The 24,648-nt window shown below is 41.6% G+C and overlaps 1 protein-coding gene across 1 annotated transcript in view; it reads right to left on the reverse strand.

Moving 5' to 3' along the window:
• Window positions 1-23,064, reverse strand: part of LOC144934241 (tumor necrosis factor receptor superfamily member 16-like) — a 42,658-nt gene extending 19,594 nt beyond the window's left edge. Inside the window, exons 1-3 of the mRNA XM_078859880.1 lie at window positions 22,757-23,064; window positions 14,931-15,069; window positions 8,827-9,186 (exon numbers count right to left, since the gene is read on the reverse strand). Of these exons, the coding sequence (XP_078716006.1) occupies window positions 8,827-9,186; window positions 14,931-15,069; window positions 22,757-22,792 (535 nt within the window). The 5' untranslated portion in view covers window positions 22,793-23,064. The remainder of the gene's footprint in view (window positions 1-8,826; window positions 9,187-14,930; window positions 15,070-22,756) is intronic.
• Between the last annotated feature and the right edge of the window lie 1,584 nt (window positions 23,065-24,648).

The raw sequence follows: 24,648 nt of genomic DNA on the forward strand, positions 1-24,648 counted from the left end.
CAAATGCTCCACCGCAAGGACCCATATTTTTCGTCTCATTGTCACCATATGCCAAAACACATCCACAGTTTTGTTGAGACTTGTGAGCCCAGTAATTTTAATTCCTGCAGTTATCCACAGTCTGGCCATCAAATTAACCGCCAGGGCTTCACAAAGATGATCACGCTGTAATTGTACCATTGTATAGATGAGCTGTATGAGTGATACAACACAATCAAATTCCTGAACCTTAAAAATCATATCAAGAAGTCATGAAAATATCGCATTGATTAACGTCCAGCAGTGAGTGAAAATGGGCCAGCAAAGCTTAACTGTTCAATACAATGTTGTTATGCCATGAACTTTATGTTATAAATTCAGGGTGAAATTGTTTTTGTAAGATTTATACAAATTGGCGCATTCTTCATATTGCAGCAATAAAATAATGAAAATAACTACTGTGAGTAGGCGTGCCATATTTAGTTTTTAATTTAAACGTTTACTTATGGCCATTATTTATTGGATAATAAATCCAGGTTATGAAATATATGCACATTTTGTACCATACTTCAATCAGCAATAATGAAGAATGCTGCCATTGTTACGGTAAGAATCTATTACATTTGCAAATAGGATAATTAAGATCGTATGTTTAAATTCCATTTCGTCTGGAGTGAATGGAATAAACACTTATATTGTGCGTTTTCTGAAAATACACAATGCATATTTTCGAAAAATTCTCACCATGTGTTCTGCATTTTAATATTTTCCACTTTTTTCCTAGCACATCATATAACTTTTGAGGACCAAACTCTTATCTATAAACATCGTTGATCTTATACATATTTATGAGGAGCCTCAATAAAAGTTTGCTTAAAGAACAGCCGTTTTCGATGATTGTTCTCATATTGTGGTCTTGTAGGACAATTGATCACCAACACAATCTAAACCTATATTACCAACAGCAACACAAATCGATGCGCATTTGCTTTTAAAATGGAAAAAAAGACGCTCGTGTTGGAACCCTTTAGGGACCCACTTTAGTCTCAGAAAAATCTCTGCGAAGCTTTAGGAAACTAGAATGACAACTTGTCCACCTGCATTTATTAGCGACTACCTGATCACATGTCAGCTCATGCATTGAAGGTTACGGGAGGATGCAGGAGGGGGCACACAGCCTGACATGTGGGAGCACAGCATTGAGAAGAACTGCGTGCTTTAGTGAGCCGGCTTGCATCAGGGAGTTTGGCAGTAGTACGGCTCGTGCCATGGCTAATTTCCTGTATGGACATGGCACCTACATACAAGGCAGTGCATTCGTCCATATTCACACGATCGTACAGAGTCAAGCAGTGCTGTACACTGCTGATAACGGAGGGAACATATCCACGAGTTGTCCAGAGCCAGTGATTCCATTTTCTTATGGCAGAGACCAATGCTTCCATAGGAAAACTGCTGTTGGCATTCTAACAACTGGTGTTCATTATCTGTTTACCAAGTCCAGATGTAAGGTGTGCTGTGCTGACCCTGACCAGGAATTGAACTTAAGGCTTGTGATATATCCTGTTAATTACCTGACACTTTAGACACATGCAAATGCAAGAGAAAATTGCGATATTAAACATTCCTTAAGGATATTTCCCACAATATAAGTGCATATTGGCAAATGAAAATCAGTCAATGTTGACATTTGTTCATAAAAATTAACTCGCCAATTTGATATGTATTTCGAGGTTCAATATGTTAAGTCTAATAATTATGTAAGATAATGTTAAAGGCTTGTAGTGTAAGACCTTACACAAAAATATACATTTGTGAAGAACCACAATTTCAATTCGTTTAGTATAAATCAATCTTAACTCTTACCAATATAAATCATTCCAAAACTTACCACTGTTAATCAACTCTTGTTTCCACTAATGCGAACATAAACGCACGTGCACTATTGGAGCTAAAGGCACACAACTCTTATGGGGCTAGTATATCACAGTATTCACATTCAATCTGGCAGGTGACCGAGTGGGCACACGTGTTGGCAGATCAAATCTCATCGAGTGCCAAGACTTAGATACAGGCATGCTGCCCTAAAGCCCACTCTATCCTGATACAAAATAGCAAATGGCACGTCTGCGACAGTGTCGATTAACTCCTTAGACCAGGACCCCCTTTGAGAGATAATTGGAGTGCAGTTTATTTTCCACACACGCCTAACCCTTGGCTGTGTGTTGGATTCTACTTGTGCACCACACACCACCCTGTATCAAGCTGTCACATCCACTTTGGAAGATTTGCAAAACATCTGCCAATGGAAGGAGGCGGGTCTTTTGACAAGAAATCACATCAGGAATGTACATCGCTTATCCAAAGCCATATAAGCGTCTCTGTAGGGGCCTAGATGCGGGGTTGGTGGGGGGGGGAAGCAGAAGAAGAGGGCATTGTGGAACATGTGCTGTCATTGCCGGATACAGCACCTAAATACAATGACAAAAGTCCTGTGGGAGTATCATATCAGCTTTATTTCACTGAGGTAGCGCTAATGCCACCCTCCCAACCCTGAACCCATGCTGTGAATCACTGCACAGGATTCTTCAGCTGCTGTGGCCCACTTAACAACTATCTCTCCTTGAATGAAAAAATAAGAATAGGTTTTACCCTTTCTGGCAATTAAACAGGTGTTTAAAATATGTTCAAACACCAAATAGAAACCTTTTGCAAGGAATCATGTCTGCATTAACCACACAATAATTGTGGTGAACATGCAAACAAAACATGCTCTGATAATCTATGCATTGTCCTTGAATCTGATTGGTCTACACCAGAGACAGCTTTCTTTAGGGCCTAGTCTCACCAGTGTCAGACCAGAGAACGACAAAAGGCGAACAGCACAAAGACAATAAACTACCAGGGAATTTATATCTCGGGGTGAGCAACTACAAAATGGAACCTTTTTTCCAGTATCAAAGTAGGAAAAAATAAGAATAGGTTTTAGCCTTTCTGGCAATAAAACAGGTGTTAAGATGTTCAAACACCAAATATGCAGACATGATTCCTTGCCAAAGGTATCCATTTGGTTGTTTTATTTCCAGAAAGGGTAAAACAAATTATTGTTTTTTCATACTTTGACACTGGCAAAAAAAGGTCCCATGTTATCTCTCTTTTACCCTAAATAGTCTTATTTATCTATAAGTGTGAAGTGTATGACAACAACATTTTTATTTAAACTAATGCCGGACATTTAACACTTAAAAGTTTTAAAATATAACCGACATTTTGTGGACGGTTACCCGTGTACAATTGTGAGGGTTGTGGTATAAATGGGCAGTAAATTATACCATTGTGTATATTTTCAAATAAATCCTACATTCCTAGGATCAAAGCCACTATTGGCATAAGAGGATAATCCATTAAAAACAGTACATCTCGATATTAAATACGTTTTTTAATGTGTATGTTTATTTGTGTAAAGTTTAAATATGTAAATTTGTGGGGAGCGGTGGAGCAGCGGCAAGCGTGTTGTGCTGCGAACGCGGATACCCGAGTTCGACTTCCACTCATGGCCAACACTAGTGACAATTATCTGAACCGGTCCTGGGCCTCCTCTATGTCGACTCAGCCTCAAATTAGTATCTAGTGCGGTGTGTAAACATCACCACTAGAGAAACAAAGGCGGCCGGGCATAATGCTGGCCACCCACACCCTCATGTGCACTTGCCCCAAAAGTCTGTTAAGGCTATACGAGGGATCTTTGTCTTTGTTTGATATTTGGCCATAGATGTAAGTGGCAAGTCTCGTCTGAAACTGGCCCAGACCTAATCTAGGTTGGCTCAGGGCAGAATGAGTGCGTGATGCTGTCTGTCTCCATCAACCCTGGTGAGAGAAATGTAGCATGGCATGGTGCGGGCCCTCCTAGCACCTCACGTATCATACTAGTATTTATATCCAGTCACCAGAGGTGTGGACTCGAGTCATGTGACTTGGACTCGAGTCAGACTCGAGTCATGAATTTGATGACTTGCGACTCGACTTGGACTTGCATAACAATGACTTTGTCCCACCTATGAGATGTGGACTCGAGTCATGTGACTTGGACTCGAGTCAGACTCGAGTCATGAATTTTATGACTTGCGACTCGACTTGGACTTGCATAACAATGACTTTGTCCCACCTCTGCCAGTCACTATCCAAAGTCTAACCAGATACACAAGTAGATGCTCGTCACGTGGCTTGAAGATGCACTTAGCCTGGCACAAGCACTGTAGTGATGCCACCGTCACTTAATGGCAATCGGCGTTTGGTGTATGTATTAATTTGATGGAAACAATCGGAATGTGAATTCAATACTCAGAAGAGTATTGATTTATGACGTTCAATTTCCATCTTGGTGCGATGTGAACGCATCCGAAGTCTTAGAGCTGCCGTCCGTAATTTTAGACTCGCGCTGTGTCGAACTGATTTGACAGAGCATCAGAACTAGCACATTAGCCAGATATAATTTCTTAATTACTGTAATATGAAATAAAACCTCTTACAGGGCTGGCTGGACGTCTCGGTGAGGTCATCAACTCAAACCCTGAGGCGCCCCACAAAAATCAAATACCCGAATGAAAAAAACTTGTTTTCTCAGTGTTCCACCCATACCTGTCAAATAAAGATCTCAATCTCTACCTCCTCCCTTCTTCCTTCTCCCAGATTAAAATTAAACACTTTCCATCATCCATTCCAACACAGTGCCTCTGGTGATTGTCTACATTTTGTGGTAAATATGGCCAGTTGCAATGGAATTTTAATACAGCCCAATGGGCCAGAGTAGAAGTTGGTAATGAGCAAGGTTGTAATACTTTAATATTACCGATTTATTTGTATGGCTAATAAGAGTGACTTATTTTTAACACACTCATTTCAAATAGTTATGACGTAATCCCGGCGTTATTGACCAGATAAAGAAATTGGAACCACGATAGTTTTGACACCTCAGGTGTGACTGGCAAGCCAGTTATCCGGTCTGGGCTCATTGGCTACAGTGAGGGATGGAACTGACCATGTTTAAATAAAACTTAATAGCTGAGTGGTCTTAGCTATTGGGAAAAACATTTGGGGTAAGACAATAAAAAAACAGCTCGTATTACGTGATTTTCTTAAGGCATGCGTTCACTATATGAACTCTTGAATGAACAAACCTATTTAAATTCCATTTAAAAATCTATTTTCTGGGCATATAAAAGTGGCCTGTTTTTTCCCATACGACAAAATACTAAATGTGCATATTATTAGGCAATGGAAAGCCTATTTTTCAAAGGACTGGCTCAGCATTGAGTTTCTCAGATCATTTTAAGATAGCTCCTATAAGCAAATCCTGTGAAAGGGCTTTCTCTTCTTCAGTCAGCTCTGGTCAATCCAAGCAAGGAGGCTCAAGTTATAAGGGCACATCTGTGAGTCAGAGACCATTGCCCAGGGGGCACGTCACTCCAAACAATGAATGGGCTTGAAGTCTCATCCCTGCAAGCACAGAGAATCAGGCTTCAAGGTCCTGTCTGTATGCATTTAACGGCAACGCTGTTAGTCGCTCATTAGCCTGATCAAAAGCAGCGTTGTACGTAATCTGATAAGCAATACTAACAGAAGGCAACGACGCACAACCATCGACCTCACTCCAGCTCGGGTCGGGGAGTCAGGGCAGCATGCACAGAGGTGATGGAACGTAACGGACAGCATCTGTCCTGGTGTCCATCTGCGCTGGTCGACATAGACACGATGGAGGCTTCCTTGTGTCACGAGTCTGTGCTTTGTTATATATATCATGCATTTACGATGGTTATGTTTTCTGTAAAGCCAAGACAAATTCCGCACTTGTAAATACACACTTGTGGGTGTGGAAACACTGAGATGAGCGATGGAGATTGACTGATAAAATCATTTCAATTATCAGTGTAATCAACTTTGTGATTTATATTGGTCTAAACAAAAAAAAATAGTTTCATTTAAATAAAAAACGTCAAACGTATGGACACTTTAAATACGCTCTTTCATTAAAAAAAACGACCACATTTGTCTCTTGCTTGTTACTGTGGTTAACGTTTGGTTTGAGTCTGTAAAAAGGAACCTTGATACGGTACGTTACTGAAAGAGTTTCCTCAAATGTGAAATAAATCATCATGAATCGTTTTTTGAACTACTGGCCACACACTGGGTATTATTCGCAGCCTTTAACTGTTCATTCATAAAATATGTTTGCAGTAACACAGCAACTATGAATAAAGGTTGTTCAGAGGCTTCATTCAGCAGCGGAATGTATATGCAGATCGTTGACTGCAATAGTTGTGTTTTTATCAACTTGTGTGATTGAATGTGGAATGAATTTGTACATATACTGTACTGCATTTTCAGTAACCGCATGGGAAGTGGAACTGCTAAAATCACTATTTAATAACACACAAGGCTTATAATTTGGAAAATTGTCTTGTAAGTAATGATCAAAAACGGCTTGTCATATGCTCCCATGCTCCCATGTTCTGCAGACAAATGAATCTGGCATGAAGCTACAAATGCATATTAATGTTTGTTACACTCTGATGTGATTTCATGTTATGTCGTCACTGATAACTTCTGGGTCTATTTATTAACCAATATTAGTCAACAATTGTGTGTGTATTTTCTACAGTTTCACACCATCACATAAATATAAATCTATAACAGAGACATCAGTTGTTTTCATTGGACTGTGACCAAAAATGATTTTTTTTTATCTGTGTTGTATGTGAGAGAGGGTTCAATCCTGCAGCTCATTCCTTTGAGGATCCACTTATTAAAATGAGCCAGCCAGCCACAATTAAGCAATATTGAGCAATATCGAAGGAAGCTAGCATATTTTCTTTGGGTAGCCCCCTCTTTTCTGTGTGAAAGCCCCATCCCACCCATCATACTACACTTCCCTATCACTCTCTCTGAAGCAAATGTTAATTACGAGCGCAATGTTCTTTGTAATATGTCATTCTACTTTTGAGACAAGATTGCGTTTTAAGCAGGCACGGTGATATCATCAGGTTTACCAACGTGTTCAGTCAACGAATTGAAATTGAATGCAATGATTTATGGCTTAACTGCAGGAACCTATTTTCTACATCTGCCACAGAGAATACAGAAGACCTGGGAGGCATGTCACAATTTCCCATACATCACTTAAGCTTCAGCACGCTTCTCTTCCACGAACGGTGGCCATTGCTCAGGCAAGAAGCATCACACACACAGGTGCAATTGACCTCTGAAAATATGATGATTTCTATTTGAAGAAATCGCTTCTCTTTAATCGTGTTATTCTTTTGCATGCTACTATAAGTCGCAGAAAGGTTGATAAAAACAGATGCAATGCATTAGCAATAGATCCACGAACCACGCGTGCATTCCGAGCTGACCACATGTGCTGTGCGATGATGTGAGCTATCTAATGATGATCAATGACATATACGTTGGTGTCCTGGAATTGCCAAACATGGCAAAGGGGGAAAAAATCCACCCTGTCCAAGCTGCCCACTTTTAAATAAGAGCCAGTGCGTGAAAACTGCCTGAGATTCCACTGTCCGTGCCTGTTTCACATCTTAACATTAATGGAAATGCCACTTTAGTTTATTTGCAGTGAATGACAAATGCATTCTACATTTTGCCATCAACACCGCTGTTTGGAAGCTGTATTAAATTTATTACAGATGAGCTGTTTTATGTTGAAGGTCATGCCTGAAAGTGACCTAAAAAATACAGCTGTTCCTTCTCCCCCAGTATTGCACATAGACAGACTTGTGTTTAGTCAAGATAGAAATACCGTGTTTCTGGCACGATGATGCAATGTGTGACCACATGCATATACAATACATGCCTCTGATGAGCTATAGAAAGTGCTGAGGGCAAACATCTGAAATGTAACATTTCCATTTAGTTTAGATTAACTTTAACGCCTTTTTTCACGCGTTAATCACATACAGTTATTGAAAAGAGGCATTGATAGAGATGAACACAGTATTAACAAAAATATGAAAATCATTTTTCATTATTTAAATGTTTTTGTTGTCTTACCATACATAAGCAAGGCAACATTGAATCAGCTAAGGCTAACTCCATTTTCCTTTAATTTCATTATGGCTGGGTGGTTGCTGTGGTTCGAGTGCCCAAGTCACCAATGGAAGGTTGTAGGTTCAAATGTCGCTTGACTCAGCGATTGGTAATTGATAAATAAAGGACCCATAGTGAAAAGATTACTGCACTGTATTGTCCTGTAGAAAGAATGGATCCTGTTACAGAAATGTGGAAATGTCACCATCGGCTCAAGATGACCAGTGGAAATAAGCACTCTGTTGATCATGTGAGCAAGAAAAAACATAGCCCGTCAACATTGAAAATTAACCACACATGTAAAATGCCTTGTTTTGTATGAAAAGTATATTGCGCGTGAAATTATAGATTATCCTCCATTTATTAAATTGTATGCTGTACGTGTGGCATGTGCTTCTCCCTCTAAGTGAGACATTAACGTGCAGAGGACAGAGAACACACAAGCCTGGGTCTCCCCCAGTGGGGAACAAAGCCCATTTGGGGTGACAGAGATCATGTTTAGGTGTGCCACGTGACTGCAAACGTGATGTGCTGGACAAGCTATGTAGCTTCGTTATCTCACAACTCTGCACCTCCAATTAGCACGGTTGGCTATGTACGGTGCAAAAGAAGTTCAACGTACATATGTGCATATGAAACAACGAAGCCAGTAGAGGAATTACAATGGAAAAGAAATATATTATTTGAATCAAAAACTTTTTGCATTGAGTAGGAATTCAATTAGCGCTTAGTGCACCCTGGCCTCACCTATGCAGACGGTGTCTGCGCTGCTCGTGCACTCCTGCTGCACCTCCTGGTCCTCAGAGCAGGATGAACACGGCATGCAGGGCTCCACATCGCTGCTCTCCTCCGAGTAGAAGCCGGACATGCAGGGCGCACACGATGAGTCCTCGTCGGGGGAGCACTGCACGACGACGCCGAAGCCCGGCGGGCACACGTGGCACTCGATGCACGCCCCATCCTGCGGGTTCGCGAACAGCCCGCTGCTGCACTCGCACACCGTGTCCTCCGTGCTGGTGCAGGGCGCATGCACGCGCATCCGTGCGGGACACAGCGAACAGGGCACGCACTCCTCCACGTGGCTCTCTGTGGCAGAGAACGTCACACCTGCACGGGCGTGGGAATAGATGGCAGAACGGGGGGGGAGGCACTGAAATGGTCGCATTCATTACACACAAAGTGCGAGCCACAAATGAACCACAATACCTTGCTGATCTCGTCAAGGAGCGTAAAGCCATCAAGTGAACAACGGTTCTCTTTGCAGCAGTGGCTGTTGGCTAGCCATCGAACAAAGATGGTCAAAGCATCGCGCGCTTCCAGAAGCACTTCTGCGGTCGTCTGGAACGCTCTTCCTTCCGATATTGGGAAGCCACTCCAGTTATACACTTTTAAATCTAAATCGAAAACTAATTTCTTTAAAACTGATTTCTGTATTTAGTTTGTTGTCCTTCCCCTGCATCTCCATTTTGCAAAGTTAGCTACGTACGGTGCGAAGGAAGTTTGGAAATATATACATAAGATTAAGCAGTCCTGTTGTGTTGACGGGTCGAGGGCTTGAGGACTCAACACTCCTGCAAAATTGTTATTTAAGTCGACAATTTTTTTTTTTAATGCTTGAAGGGGCTGGATGAAATGGAAAATGAAAATTATGGGAGCTGTAGCCCCCTCCTCATATACACAGTTGAAGGCGAGAGCAAAATGCATGATGTAGAAAAGCAGATCGCATTGTTACTCATTCTGTGTCACGTTTAAATTGTGTTAAAAGTGTTGTGTAAGATGGTGTCATGCCCCTCACTCTGGCTTTTTCCATGCCCCCCCTTCCCTTGTAAACAAAGACGCGGTTGCAATGAAGATTCCTCATTACACGGGCGCTTTTGCAAAGCGGCACTGTGTTTTAAGTGCACGTTGCTCATTAAACTTGAGCAGAGGCACAGTTTAACTTTCGTGGTTTATGGATTGAATAGGCTGCATAAAACTGGCAGTGAGTGATGCGTGTGTGTGGAGTTGGCAAGGACCATTGCAAGTGCATGCGCTTGCAACGATGAGTTGGTGAGCAGAGCATTAGGCGGCTTAAACACAAGCTAGCACAGTGGGGAGTGCAGGTCAATCACCCGAGTGAGTTCACCCCGAATATCTGATTCTGTCCTCTGCCCTGCAAGCAAGCAAGCCAAAGTAGCCTCAAAGTGCACCTCACCTGACAGAAGTGCTGTGGTAATGTCACAGCTTAAAACAGTCAGAAAAACAATTCCCCTGTTGATATGTAAACTCCTTTGTCAAGGCGCTCTGCTCCTCCCACCCAGCTTAAAATACGCTGCCAAGCTTAGCAGTGTTCATGAGGACGCTGTCTTTCCGACAGCTCTGTTCTTCTCCTGAGTACGACTGCTTGCGTTGTGGCCAAAACGTCGTGAGAATTTTATTATGTTTTATTTGTATTATTTTATTATTTCCCTTCTACATGACTTTACCGAAAGAACCAAGAATATGTCACAGCTGTTATGTAATGGTCGGATTTTTTTTATCTCAGTGTCTATTTTTCTCATCCGCATTGTGCATTATATTACTTGCAAGTACTTTCAGCCCATCTGTGTTCAGCGATATATATATTTAAATCTAAGAGGATTCCAATCACAAAGGAAATGCATTCCATTGGGTGCCGAGTGAAACAATCTCCGTGTCACGGCTTACAACGCTAAAATATGTCATCGTCAAACGGGATTGCTTTGAATGAAGTTAAAACAGTCAGAAAAAAATATGATTTACCAATTGCCACTGCTAGGGGAAATGATGCAAACCCATTTACCTTGCTGATAGAAAAATCTAAATTCTGAGGTAAATTGTTGCGTCGCAAAGTGTAGCACTGGACATCAAAATGCAATCAATGGCATTCATAAGAGTATTTTTTTCACGACACTTGTGAGACTGTTTAAAGAAATTACTGAAAAGTATGATGGCAATGAGATACTCTTACCCATGTGGGAATATCCTAACAACGCAGGTTTAGTACCCCTTTACCACTCTCACGTAACATTACACGCAATAAATCAGTGTTAATGTCAAATCCTTTCTGTAGGGCATTATATATTGATATACTCAAATGGAGTTATGCCTACGGAATGTTCGAATGACACTGATCAGGGCATTGACTGTAAACAGCAGCTCCGAGGAAAACTACAACTCAATCAATACTCCATTACCCTCTAATATGGTACGCGCAAAGGTCAACACTATGGCCCCTCGCTCATTTAGAAAATTTCCTCCGTTCTCATTGGGTCTAATAATATCAGGACCATTAAGCTCACACATGTGATTATAACTTAATATGTATGGTATACGTAAGTGTACGCATACTTCATTTTGCATTGTGATTTTTTTTGGTCAGATTATTTAAATCTTCCTAAAATAGCGTGACCAAATAGAGATTTCAAATCATTTCACTGTCAGTTTCCTGATGCTGCCCGACCAGACGAAGGGACATCTGCACTTTAAATAACAGCATGCACGATTAGCAACCATTTAAAGAAAACACATACGTGTTAATTCCAATAGATTATAATATTATTTTAACTTTAGATTCTGATGAGGGTATTGCATTTTCTATGTAATCCAAAGGGAATTCAATCATGTTTGTACGTACAGTAAATGGTAGCTACGCTATGAAGCAAGATTGCAATTATTGTAAAATAGCGGGTAAAACTCTGACCGTCCGGAGAGTGTTGTGATGTGTAAACTTTGAGCGTGCATTTCTAAAGCAAACCATTTCCCTCATAAGTCCTCTATAAGCGGCTACTATGTGTATGTAACATACATTCTCACATTCGATATACATGCACTGAATCATTCGTATGGGAATGGGTTATTTTGACTATAAAATTGATGTGCAAATAATATATTCATGTTATGCAATATTTAGGCTAATTAATGAAACCAAAACGATTACAATGAGACTCAAAAAGATGTAAAAAATATTACGTTAAGACATTGAATCATCGAGTAGCTACAATACTGTTCTCTGAATCGTCACAACCAATTGGGGGGGGGGGGGTGGGTGTGAGCGGGATGTGAATCATTCCATCTTTGCGAGCTACTGCCTTTGCTCGGCAGTCGTGTCAGGCCATGGCAGGACATGTGGATAATTTGATCATGACCCATTGTACTATTTTTGTCTTGTTACTACCAGTCCAATAATTCAATTGTGCACATCTGTCAAATCAGTCACTTTTTGTTCATCCTAAACTTATAATTACAGCATATCCGCTTATCAAAATGCACACTTCAGACTCTTTGTGATGGAAAAAAATCATTTCAGCTGAGCGGCATTTTTATTGTGAGGTGTACTATTGCTTCAATTCGTCTTTGTTCCTAAATGGGTATTCGTCTGACTTGCTCATTTATTTAATCTTATGCCACACTACACGCATACATTTACAGATTGTGGGTGTAAGTAATTAAACAAAGGCTTAATAACCCAGACAGAGCATGTGCACTATCCAGTGTGAGAATTAATTCGATGTACAGTAGTTTATGAATATGTATGCAATGTCAACGCATGTCTGATGAACGTACACAATCCTTACAAAATGACGTAAATGTAACACATTCAAAAGATTAATTCCTTGGGCTGACACACCAGCCACTTGAGGGAATTTGGTTCTGGTGAGGTCATAGAGGGGCCAAATCACTATTCTGGCTACAGTCAATTTAAGGCTCTCTCTTAGCAACAGGGCCCTGGCTTAATCGGAATGGGTGAAGCCATGAAATTAACAAATTCAGCGAAACATCCAAGCAATAGACTGCAGATGAATAAAAGTTGCATAGAATAATAGCAACATTTTTAGTTTTCTTAAGATTGCATTCATGTGGACACATATAATACACGTGTCCCCTTGCCAATTCTACGTCATATGTGTTGTATATGCAAAAGAATAACACCCTAACAGATGTGACAAAAAGACAACGCCAAATGTATTAGCACAAATACCAAGGGAGCTATTGAATATCAGAAAGCTGACCCCATTTTTGAGAACAGTAAAAGGTTACGGGTATAACGTTCCAAAGCCGATTTGCATGCAAACAGACATACAGACACAGCAACGGTATAAGATATAAACATCATACTAACATTTAAAGCTTTCGTGACTGCAGGGATTCGTCTTCTTGGTTCTTTCGCTAAAGTCACGTAGAAGGGAAATAATAAAATAATAAAAATTAAACGTAATGTTACGTTTTATTTTAATAATAAAATAATAAAAATAAAACGTAATATTACGTTTTATTTTAATAATAAAATAATAAAAATAAAACGTTATATTATGTTTTATTTTTATTATTTTATTATTTCCCTTCTACGTGACTTTACCGAAAGAACCAAGAAGATCATACTAACAAATAATGTTATTTATTTAAATTATATATACTGTACACAACTCCCATTCGTTCGTTCCTCAGTCCGCTTGCCCTGGCGAAAGTCGCGTCGGCAGCATGTTGAAGAGGGTGGTCCAAACCTCCCTTTCCCTGGCGACGGACTCCAGCACTACATTGCTATACACTATACACTACTATACACAGACTCTAGCCCCCCATTAGTATACACTATATACTACTATACACAGATTCTATACACTACTATACACTATACACTACTATACACAGACTCAAGCTTTACATTAGTATACACTATACACTACTATACACAGACTCTTGCTCTTCTTGAGGAATTCCCAGGTGTTCTCAGGCCGACATAGTCCCGCCAGCATGTCCTGGGCTGGCCTCGGTGTGTTCGCCCTGTGGGACGTGCTGCTGCTGCCCGGTAGAGTTCCAGGAGGATTCTACTGGGGGGTCATCCTCACCAGGTGCCCGAACCACCTCAACTGTCTCCTCTCGATCCGGAGGAGCAGCGGCTCGACTCTGAGGATCTTACGGATTACCGAGCTCCTCACCCGATCACAGAGAGCGAGCCCGGCAACCCTGCAGAGAAACCTCATTTCGGCCCCTTGTACCCGCCATCTCATCCTTTCGGTCATTACCCAAAGCTCATGACCATAGGTGAGGGTGGGAACGTAGATCGACCTGTAAATTGAGAGCTTTGTTTGAGAACTCAGCTCCTGTCTCACTACCACGGAACGGTACATCGCCCGCAAGACTGTGGACGCTGCACCGATCCGCCGGCCGATTTCCCACTCCTACTTATACCATCACTCGTGAAAGAGACCCCGAGGTACTTCATCTCCTCCACTAAGGGCAGCTGTTCCCTCCTCACCTGGAGAGAACAATCCACTGTCTCCCGTTATTTTATATGTTATATTGTTATAATGCTAAAAACAAATTACATCCACTAATCATAATTATAAATTGTCTATCTACTGCTGGATAAAGGTCTACCCATGCCGTCGCCATCTCTCAAGGTTCAGTGCTGCCACGTTCCATCTGCTGCACATAAACTGATCTCATCCGCTCCATCTCTATGATGGTCAACTCCCTCGTGACGAATTCCTTTCGTTGGCTGGCACGCAATCACCATTCTTATCCATGTGCCATCATCCTGTCTTGTCATGTTTTCTGCCCAGTCCGATTGGACTCTCTAAATTTTCAATATGTTTCTGATTCGTGTTTGTTCCGCGATCCATGTGTTCCTTTTTCTAGCAGTCAAATTCAAATACTGCATGTAGCAACAAATAGGTGAAATTGGGCTTGTGAATACCATAGTTAATGTGCTAATAAAATAGGTGTGTCATAAGTACTCCACAGCATTCTGATAAAGCCTGCAGTCAAACAAAACCAAGGGGAAAAAATGTGCACGCTTGCCACATCGGTGGAGAGAGTGTGTTGTGTGTGCTTCCGCTGTTTGGCTTTACTGTCAAGGCAGGGCTGGCACTGTGTGTTGTTGTGTCCCTGACACGGCTCCGCCACTCCCATGCCGGGCGGACACTCCAAGCAGCATGTGCCATCATCTGTGAAGGTCTTGCTGGGACATGAACTGAATGCCCCACATGCCTGTAAAACATGGTGCAGCGCAGAAAACCGTTAGTCGTGTCTCTCCTTGAGACATTTAGGGTGTGTCGGGTTAAGGATTTGACTTGTACCCAAATCAACCAATGTTCAACTTCAGTGCGCGTCACGACAAATTTTCAGCAATTAAATATTTGTAAACACAATGCCAACTCTTGCTGCTCGCCAGAACAGCTCCACCATTAAACTGCAGCAATCACGTTATGCTAATATGTTGTGCTCGGACAAAGTGACTTATTGAGTAGAAACATTATCAGCGATGTTATTCACAGTCCCTTTCTAGATGAGCTGTGGGGAAAAAAACAGCACCTTCTTTCTTACTAGAGAAACACAGTTTAATACCCATACAAGTTGGTCAGACCTTCATTATGGTAAGTGCAGGCAACGTGGATAAATACGAAGACCATGGAAGGCAAACTGGAGCAACGTGTAAACAACGGTAAAGCAGGCTGTAATTTGATTAGGAGAACAGTCCTCTGGGCTTTGCGAGCTACAATAACATCGCGTATAGAGTGCCCTGTGTGTATTATCTGCAGGCATATACCCTCCAGAATTTGAGCGGACAGCAATCAATCATGTGAGTAATGTAGTCAATACCAAACGTTGTTTACTTCACATTGGCTTTGGGCAAATGCGCACGACAATTCCGCTCACAAAGGGGCGCATGAATACATCGCTGCTAGTTTGAACACGATTGAATGTACAAGAATTGCTCAAATGTTTTGACAGGAAAAGCTGGATATAAGCTTAGCCCTTGGAAGGCCGCGTGTGCTTCTATCAGAAGTTGCCCTTTGCCTCCCCCCACCAAAGTGTTGCTTATCACTGAGCTGTTGCCGATTTAACTCAAATAGTAAGCAGAGAAGGTATCTTTCATACTTTGATCTTTCCACGTGAAAGTAAGTGTTTCTTTACGCAACCAATCGGCCCCTGTGCCTTGTGAGAGCGTGTAATTTCAGCAGCATTGATTCAATACGAGCAAACTCTTATCAGTTTCAATATACGGTGTCATATCGGCAGTCAGGCTTGCTGGAATAAATGCTGATGAAAGGCCAGATGTTATAGGTGCGGAACCTCTCTTTAAGATATGGGTCCTACTCTTAGGTTTTTTCGGTAAAGTCACATAGGTAAAATGAAAATTTAAATAAATAGAAATAATAATAGAATTAAAATAATAAATCACGACGTTTCGGAGGCAACACAAGTCTCCGTCATCAGGTGGGACCGTCACAGCTTAATGACAGTAAATTTAGCTGTGACGGTCCCACCTGATGACGGAGACTTGTGTTGCCTCCGAAACGCCGTGATTTATTATTTTATTTCTATTATTATTTCTATTATTTTATTATTATTATTATTTTATTTTTTATTTTTACCTACGTGACTTTACCGAAAAAACCTAAGAGTATGAATCCTTGCAGTCACGAAAGCTTCAAATCTAGAATGTGGGTCCTAGTTCGATACAGAATTATATACAAAAATACATAATACAAAAATCATTCAATGGCATGTGCTTACTTAAAGTTTGCTATATCACGCTTCCACTGCACTGCGTGGTATTTTTGCCTCGGGAGTTTGCGGCTCCTTGTTTTTTGTGCTCACCTCCAGTTTAGTTTAATCCACTAGGGGCGCCATATTCTCCAATACAAATGGGATACAATCATACGCTAGGTGTGCATGTTCTTGCAGACAGCTTTAGGTCTTCACATCAGGGTTCTGATTCATAATCAAGGTTTGTTTTGGGTTAGATCGAATACATGTACATTGTAAATGTTGTGGGTTTTCTCTCCAACACACTGGTGTGCTGCAGTAGTAACTAATTGGCTGTGTTGGGAGGTGGGTTAACGACATATTCTTTGGGTCTTTCAGGAAAAAAAAGTAGATAGAACAAATAATAAATATAATAACAATATCACGGCATTTCGATCAAAACACAAGCAATCGTCATCAGGTGAAAAATATAGCGGGAGAGCTGCTGAGAATATATTCTCATATATATTCTCCTATATTCTCAGCAGGTCTCTCGCTGTATTTTTCACCTGATGACGATTGCAGTTGTTGCGATCGAAACGCCGTGATTGTTATTATTATTCTATCTACGTGACTTTTACCGAAAGACCCAAAGAGTACTTTAAGTCAAGATTTAACACATTTATATTTAAGCGATCTAACCCAAAACACCTTTATAATGAATAATATTAGTGGCGAAAGCCAACGTGTTAAATTGATCGGGATGTTTTTTACTACAAGGTGATACATCAGAATAAGTATTAAGAGCTGAATGTACGTTTTAGTACTGCACCTCATCAAAATGTTTAATCATTCACTAGCAGTTCATACAAGTAGAGCAGCCTTTTAGTAATGCATATATGAATATTTTAGAACACCCTATAATATTTGACAAAAAGATGCTTGTTAACATAAAATAGCAATGTATTTTAAAATAGCCCTCGTACAATAACGTGGGTTGTGAAACAAATAGCGAGTTGTGAGTCAGGCCCTCGTGTGACCACCGCCAATGCCACCGCAGTTGCTTGAACAGAAAACAAGGTTTTAAAAAAATAGTCTCAAAGGTTTCTTCAATTACAGAGCAAAAGCATAAACTACAACAACTGTTCATGCAGTTGACCTTACGGTACTGTACAACATTTGTTGGTTTCAGTTGAACAAAATCAACACTTCTTTGCTAAACAAGTGAAAATGAACACATTGCACTTGACCCGCCAATGCTACCGCAGTCGCCTCGAGCCCAAATAACAACGTGTCGGGGCATTAGCCGGCGTTCTGTTGTCCCACACACATCGCCAAGCGACGTGCAGGGCACTTACAACAAAACACTGCAGCGTGCCTCCACGTTGTACGATTCCCCTTCTTCGCCTGTGTCTCTGTTCACCGCGCCCCGTGTCTCGCCCGCACCAGTGAAAAAGAAACACGCACAGAGCTGGGCTGCTGGGTTTTTTTCTTGCCAAAGTCTCTTTGCGGGACTGCGTGGCACGCGTAGAGTTGCACAAAGCTATACAATTCATCTGCTGCAATGTGCTATGAGTGTGTGTCTCCCCTCATCCCTCCAAAGAGGCATATTTTTTTGTTAAAAGACCCCTTCGTGCCTGGTACCTTGAAAAATATTACATCAAGACAAATCTGCAAAAAAACCATTGCCATTTGGCTTATTATTAGCTGTTTTTACAAAGTCTTTATTACAATTGTGTACACATATGTATATATAATAGACTCCTCAAACTTTATATTAACATTCCACAAAGTTTTTTTTATATAATCTGGAAGACAATGTCTGCATAAAAATGCACTGCACAAACACATTTTTGCGGAGGGAGCTGGTAGGAACGTTGGGTTGCTCGGTCAATGGCCAGGGTCAACGGCGGCGTGGTGTATTCCGCAAATATGGCCGACTGTGAGGGCGGGCACAAGCCGGCGTGACTAGGTTAAACGTTGAGTTTTATAAGGGCACCACGGGGTGACCAGCCCCTCCCCACCCAGCCCCACCCCTCCCACCCCCCACGCAGCCCCACCCTCCCCACCCATCCCCTCCCCACCCTCCCCTCTACACCCAGCCCCACCCCTCCCATTTTTGGATGCACGACGGACGGACACAATAATCCCGTGGGCTGGTGGAACCAGGTGGTTTCTACCAGTATAACTTTTCCTGCCTTCTATGGGGGAGCTATTGGGGAAGGTTAGATAATAGGTAGACTGCTGGAGATTAGGGAAGAGTCAGTGAGGAGCCGAGCGAGTGAGGAGGAGATGGACAGCCAGTGAAAGGGGGTGTGAAGGTATGTATGCTGAACTTCTTTTGCACCGTACGTAGCCAACAGTTAACCGGAACTGCGGGTGAAGGACAACAAACTAAACATAACAAAATCAGTTCTAAACAAATTAGTTTTCAGTCTAGATTTAAAATTGGCACAGCTCCAGTGGCTTCCTAATATCGGAAGTAAGCGCGTTCCAGGAGGTCGAAGAAAGTGTGTGTTGCAGTGACCTTCTTTGTTCGATGGCTAGCCAAAAGCCGCTGAGAGGATGATTGGAGTATGCACGATAGTTTATGCTCCTTGACGAGAGCAGCAAGGTATTGTGGTTCATTTGTGGCAAGCACTTTGTGTGTAATGGGTGCGACCTTATAATGTCAAGCTAGTAAAAGGGGATAGAGGAAAGAAAGGGGTTGTGTGGGAATTAGAAAAGCGGCTGGGGGTGGGGGCTGCTGTGGGGAAAGGGTCAAGTGAGAGGGTCACTCGAAATTTTTCAGTTAAATATTGACAAGAAAGAGGACCAACTGAAAACCACGTATCCAATGTGTACACATCAAGGCCTGTTCTTTGTCATCACTCGCCAATGCAATCAAATCATTGTTCTTGTTTCGCACCGTACGTTGCCAACCATGCTAATCGGAGGTGCGGTAAAAGGACAATAAACTAAAGACAAAAATAAATAAAATATTCAGGAAGTTATGATGAAACTGCACCTGATGAACACGAGTCTATATATCGTGCTTGAATGGCATCAAAATTGAGCCCAATAAATTACAACCGAAAGGAGAGCTGGAAGACGTGGTCTCGAGGCCTAAGTAGTAGTAGCAATGGATAATTATATTGATGCCTACATTTTTCTTCAATAAAAAAATACACATTCACATATATTTATACGACGCACAACAAATAAAGCTAACAGGTGCACCGAAGCAAAAAACAAGTTCAGTATCCATCGTGAAAATGAGAGGTCAGTACATTATTGAAAGACAATTAAAATGTCGAACTAAACAAAGCTACGAGCAGAGGAACGCCAGTCAAGGTGGTAGTTAGCTCAGAATCCGTGCTGCAAAATGCCCTTCGCAGCCCATCGTCTTGGGCACAACCGTTAGGGGAGGGCAGCACCCAGGCGGGGTGCATTGGCACGGAAAAGCCACGCTTATCTGTGTCCCTTTCCGAAGCTCACCACCCTTTTATGTGCTGGACAATAAGGCATTTTATACATCCCTCAGTCTGTCTCACTCGAGAGCGTTTAAGAGGCTCACAGAGAGCTTATCAAAACAGCGTGCCGAGCAACGGTGGAGCAACAACAGCAGCGCAATGAGGCCGTGACCGGCATAATTGGTCACGCCGTAGCCTCATTGTGCCCATGTGGCCACGTGTAATCACCTCCTATCAGCGCTCACATCGCAACGAAAACAAAACAAGAGAATTCGAGGCAAAAAAAAAGAGTAGGTGCCAGTGCGGTTATTTTTTCTTGCCTTTATGATCTTGTGTGTGTGTTACTTTTGTATTATTGTTTGCAATTCCTGCTCACACGTGTCAGTCGGGTCTCTGTTCTTGCACTCAATGTATTTCGTCCATTGTAAACATTCTCACGAATTTGGTCAAATTGATACGTGCAACTACTTAATCTATCGCATGTATAGCCTTTACGAGTCAATGTGAAGTATGCACAAACGACGCAGGTGTGTTTTTTCTTCGCGAAAATAGAATACAAATTTGTTTCAAAAATATTTCGACTGTAATGTCAAAATTTAAATCGACGCTTGGCTCAGTGTCGTGCTGTCATGCACTCGTGCACGCGATGTGCGCATATGTTGAACTTATTTTGCACCGTACGTAGCCAACCGTGCTAATCGGAGGCGCGGGGAAGGACAACAAACTAAACAAAAAAAGCAGTTCTAAAGAAATGAGTTTCTAATCTAGATTTAAAAGTGCTCCAGCGGCTTCCTAATATCTGAAAGAAGAGCGTTCCAGACGGCCGCAGAAGCGCATCTCAAAGTGCGCGATTCAGTGACCGTCTTAGTGCGTTACTACAAAATCGTCTCACCAAGGCCACTTTTGTGAAATGTGAGTCTCCATTCGTAAAATAAATTTCACGCGAATTTCATGGAAAATGAATATCGTAATCATTACAATCGCGGCACGTACACAACTATAATACTTATAAATTGCGTGGGGTAATCGGTGTCGTGGCTCGTGTGGTTTAAAGTTTTAAACAATACATTTACTTGCATTTAAAACGTTGAGTCGCCTAAAACGGGACGATACCCAACGTTAATAAAATCGCCTCCCAGAGCAGGCTACGGAGCACCGTTCAACGACCAATAAAACCTCTCCGCCTTGCGGCGGCTGCTCCATGTGTCGTCGATTATTATATTCCCTAATCAAACCTGGCAGCGCAACACATGCGAAGAGTCGTGAGTTGCTGTGAACAACACATCTGCAAGCACAACTATATTCATCGCAGATCAATGAATCGGCCATCAGAAAGATGTGTGACATACACCAGGCGGACCTTAAAATCAGACATTTCCTAAGAACTCCTGGAATGAAATGTTGTCGGAAGTCATTACACCAGCAGTTATTTATGCTAGATACGCGTTAGAAGCATCCCAACAGCACTTATTATTCGGCCTAGAAATAATTCAGCAGCGCACATGCCATGGCATGCGCAGATGCGCTCTCACTTTTGAGGTTGCTGACGATACTTTGCGCCTAAGTCATTGTGATATGCGCACGCCCATATACATGTCACAATTCACGTACTAAATCCTCGTAAATATGGAACGTGGGGCCCAAATAGCGCTCACATTATTGCCACAATATTGGCTCCAATCACACCCAACGTTGGCATGTTTTGGGGGATGACAAGCATCCACGCTACAGCCCCTACCGCCAGTCACCCTTATTTAAAATTTCACGTGCAGGTTAAAACATTGCATCTAAAATATCAACGACCGTAGTTCGTGCATATATACACATCAAGTGTGCCATCAAGTAATACAGAGTTTAGTATTATTACAACTGCAGTTCAGGTATACATTAATAGAGCACTGGTCTCTGTGTTTAGTTTGTTGTCCTTCCCCGCACCTCCGATTAGCACGGTTGACTTTGTACGGTGCGAAAAAAAGTTCAACATACGTAAATTGAAGCACGTGCTATAGCAACGCACTAACTAATACTACAAGTACATGCAGATCACAACTCAAATCTTCTGTACTCACACTGGTTAAATAAAGAGTATAAGGTACCCTAAACTCGGGCTGAACGATTAATCGATTTCAAATCGAAATCGCAATTTGAAACAATGCGATTGGCAAATCACAAAGGCTGCGAATTTTTGTGATTTGAAAAGTCCGATTACAGTACTTTCTTATTGGAATTGTTTAATTTTTTATTATTAGTATTACTTTTTTTATTTAACTTAACAATTGTTCTATGTTTGATTGTTCTATTTCAATTAAAACATTTTAATAACTACATGTTGGAAGCAATTCATATCTTTTAAGTTCTCATCCTTGCATCAAACCAAGATATATAGAGCAGTTCAGATTTTGATGGTATCATGTGTTAATGCTCTATCACCTGTTTTAAATCTATTACACAGCGAATATTGAACTGAAGCTTGACTTAAAAAAAAAATCGCAAATCAAATCGCAATCGCAATATCTGTCAGAAAAATAACAATTAGATATTTTCCCAAAATCGTTCAGCCCTACTAAACCAGGGCTGCCGCTCCGTCTCAAAAGTGCGCGTTAAATGAGCGCGGCCGTTCATGAAAGACACCCAACGTGCCGCACAGCGCGTGCGTGGCCAGGACGCGAACCCGAGCGAGCAATCCCTCCTGCAGGGCACAAACACGGCTCAGCAGCACCCCCCCCACACACACTCCTCTCCCCGAGACTCACCAGTGAGGCGACGAGCAGCCCGACTCTGGGCCACATGTCGAGAGAGGTGGATAGGCGGAGAGAGAGAGACGAGGAAGAAACTGTAGCGCACGGGGAGGAGAAGGTAGCGGGAGGGTGACAGCTCCTCGGGCCAAATGCACCGCGCAAGGGCCGTGGAATGCACGCTGCTATGCGGACTGCGCGGCAGTGACAACTGCTGCCGTGCAGTGGTGAGGAGATGCACTTTGGTCAAGCCCGCCTCTGGCGCAAGCCCCGCCGCTGGTGGCTGGCTATGCGTGAGAGCAGATGTGTGTAATGGCATTAAAGCCCACTTGGGCTCCCTCCCCTCCGCGTCTCTCCTCCCTGATATCAAACTCGCGGTGCGCCCATTGGTTCATTCCGAGTTTCCCGCAGCGATTGGATGCTCTTGTGCGTTGATTTTTCTTACTTTAAACGAGAGCACAGAGACAAAAGACGTCTTACAATGATGCTGGATTTTTACTCCGAACACTCAGGGCGCAGTGCAGAGCGGGACATGCATTGGCTCGCCTGTGTTTCACAGCGGCCCAGTTCAGCAACATCAAACAGCACGGGTTTTGCGAGTTGTAAATCATTTCGTTTTTTAGCCGTCTCTGCATGGAGAAAGCCGAGCCAAATGAGATCAACTTATTTCAACAAACCAGAAAACTATTTATTGAAATCATAAAAAAGAGTCTCTTTGAAACGGTACACAAGAATGTTGTTTAATGTTTACAAATTTGGCTAGATGGGGGCTTCGCATTTTTCTTGTCTCAGCGCATTTCATTAAATTCGTTATTTGCCACAGCCTGTAATGTGTGTATGGAACCAATTTGTAGGTGTGTAAGATTGTAATAAATGTCCATTGGCTTTATGGGTGTGTGGACATGTGTTGAATGAAGTGGACTTTGCACACGCCTTATGCATGGTATAAATCCGTGTCACACGTGGTATTATCCTGGGCTTTAATAATACATCCTATCACATATAGAAATATCCAAGCTCGTATTTTTAAATCCTTTATATTAAGTTCACTTGCTTGCTTGCTTGCGCGCTTACGACCGTGCAAATATTTCGGTCGTTTTTTAACCCACTTCCCGTGATCCAATCGAGCTGACATTTTGCACACAGACTCGTTGTGCGTGACAATTTATTTTCGTGAAAAAAAATTCCAAAATTTTCCACTTTTTAGGAATTTTTTGTTTTCATATTTAATTTAAAAAACCAATGTGATAAAAATGAAACTCTTACTCAAGAAAAACAGAAAAGAATAATAAAATAAAACCGATGCCACGCATATAAAGGATTTATAGTGAAAAACTTTGTTTTTACGGGTTAATTGTTTAACAATGTACGCAGTGGTCAATACCGTACATATTTCTCTCATATTTCCCTCGGAAATGAAGTGCACTTATTTAGTGTGCGTATTATGTCTGTGTAGGTTGCATCACACAGACAAGATTAGTCTTGTCTTGGGGGCTCTCTAAATTTTTTTGTTTTAAATTGAAAATAAATATTAATTTTCTTGTTTATGTACGTTAAGTGGATATGTGTAATGCAAATCTTACTTCGTGAAAATCGGTGCACTTTTTTAAGTCCCTTTTTTGCACGGTGTTTTTCTAATGCGTTTTAAAATTTCCACAACATTCAAATAATTGTTAGTGAATGGTTATAGTACTTATATTTTCCATTGATTAAAAAGCAATAAAAGTGTCACATCTTAAGCAAAACTGATATTTCCATGAGAATAGGTTTTCCCCTTTTTTCTGGCAACAAAACAGCAAAATTGTAGCTTTTATCTAAATATGATGCCATATATATTCTTTGGGTCTTTTGGTAAAGCCAAATATTCTTTGGGTCTTTACCGAAAGACCCAAAGAATATTAATTCCTGCA

Source organism: Lampetra fluviatilis, chromosome 1, assembly GCF_964198595.1.
Source record: "Lampetra fluviatilis chromosome 1, kcLamFluv1.1, whole genome shotgun sequence".
NCBI lineage: Eukaryota > Metazoa > Chordata > Hyperoartia > Petromyzontiformes > Petromyzontidae > Lampetra > Lampetra fluviatilis.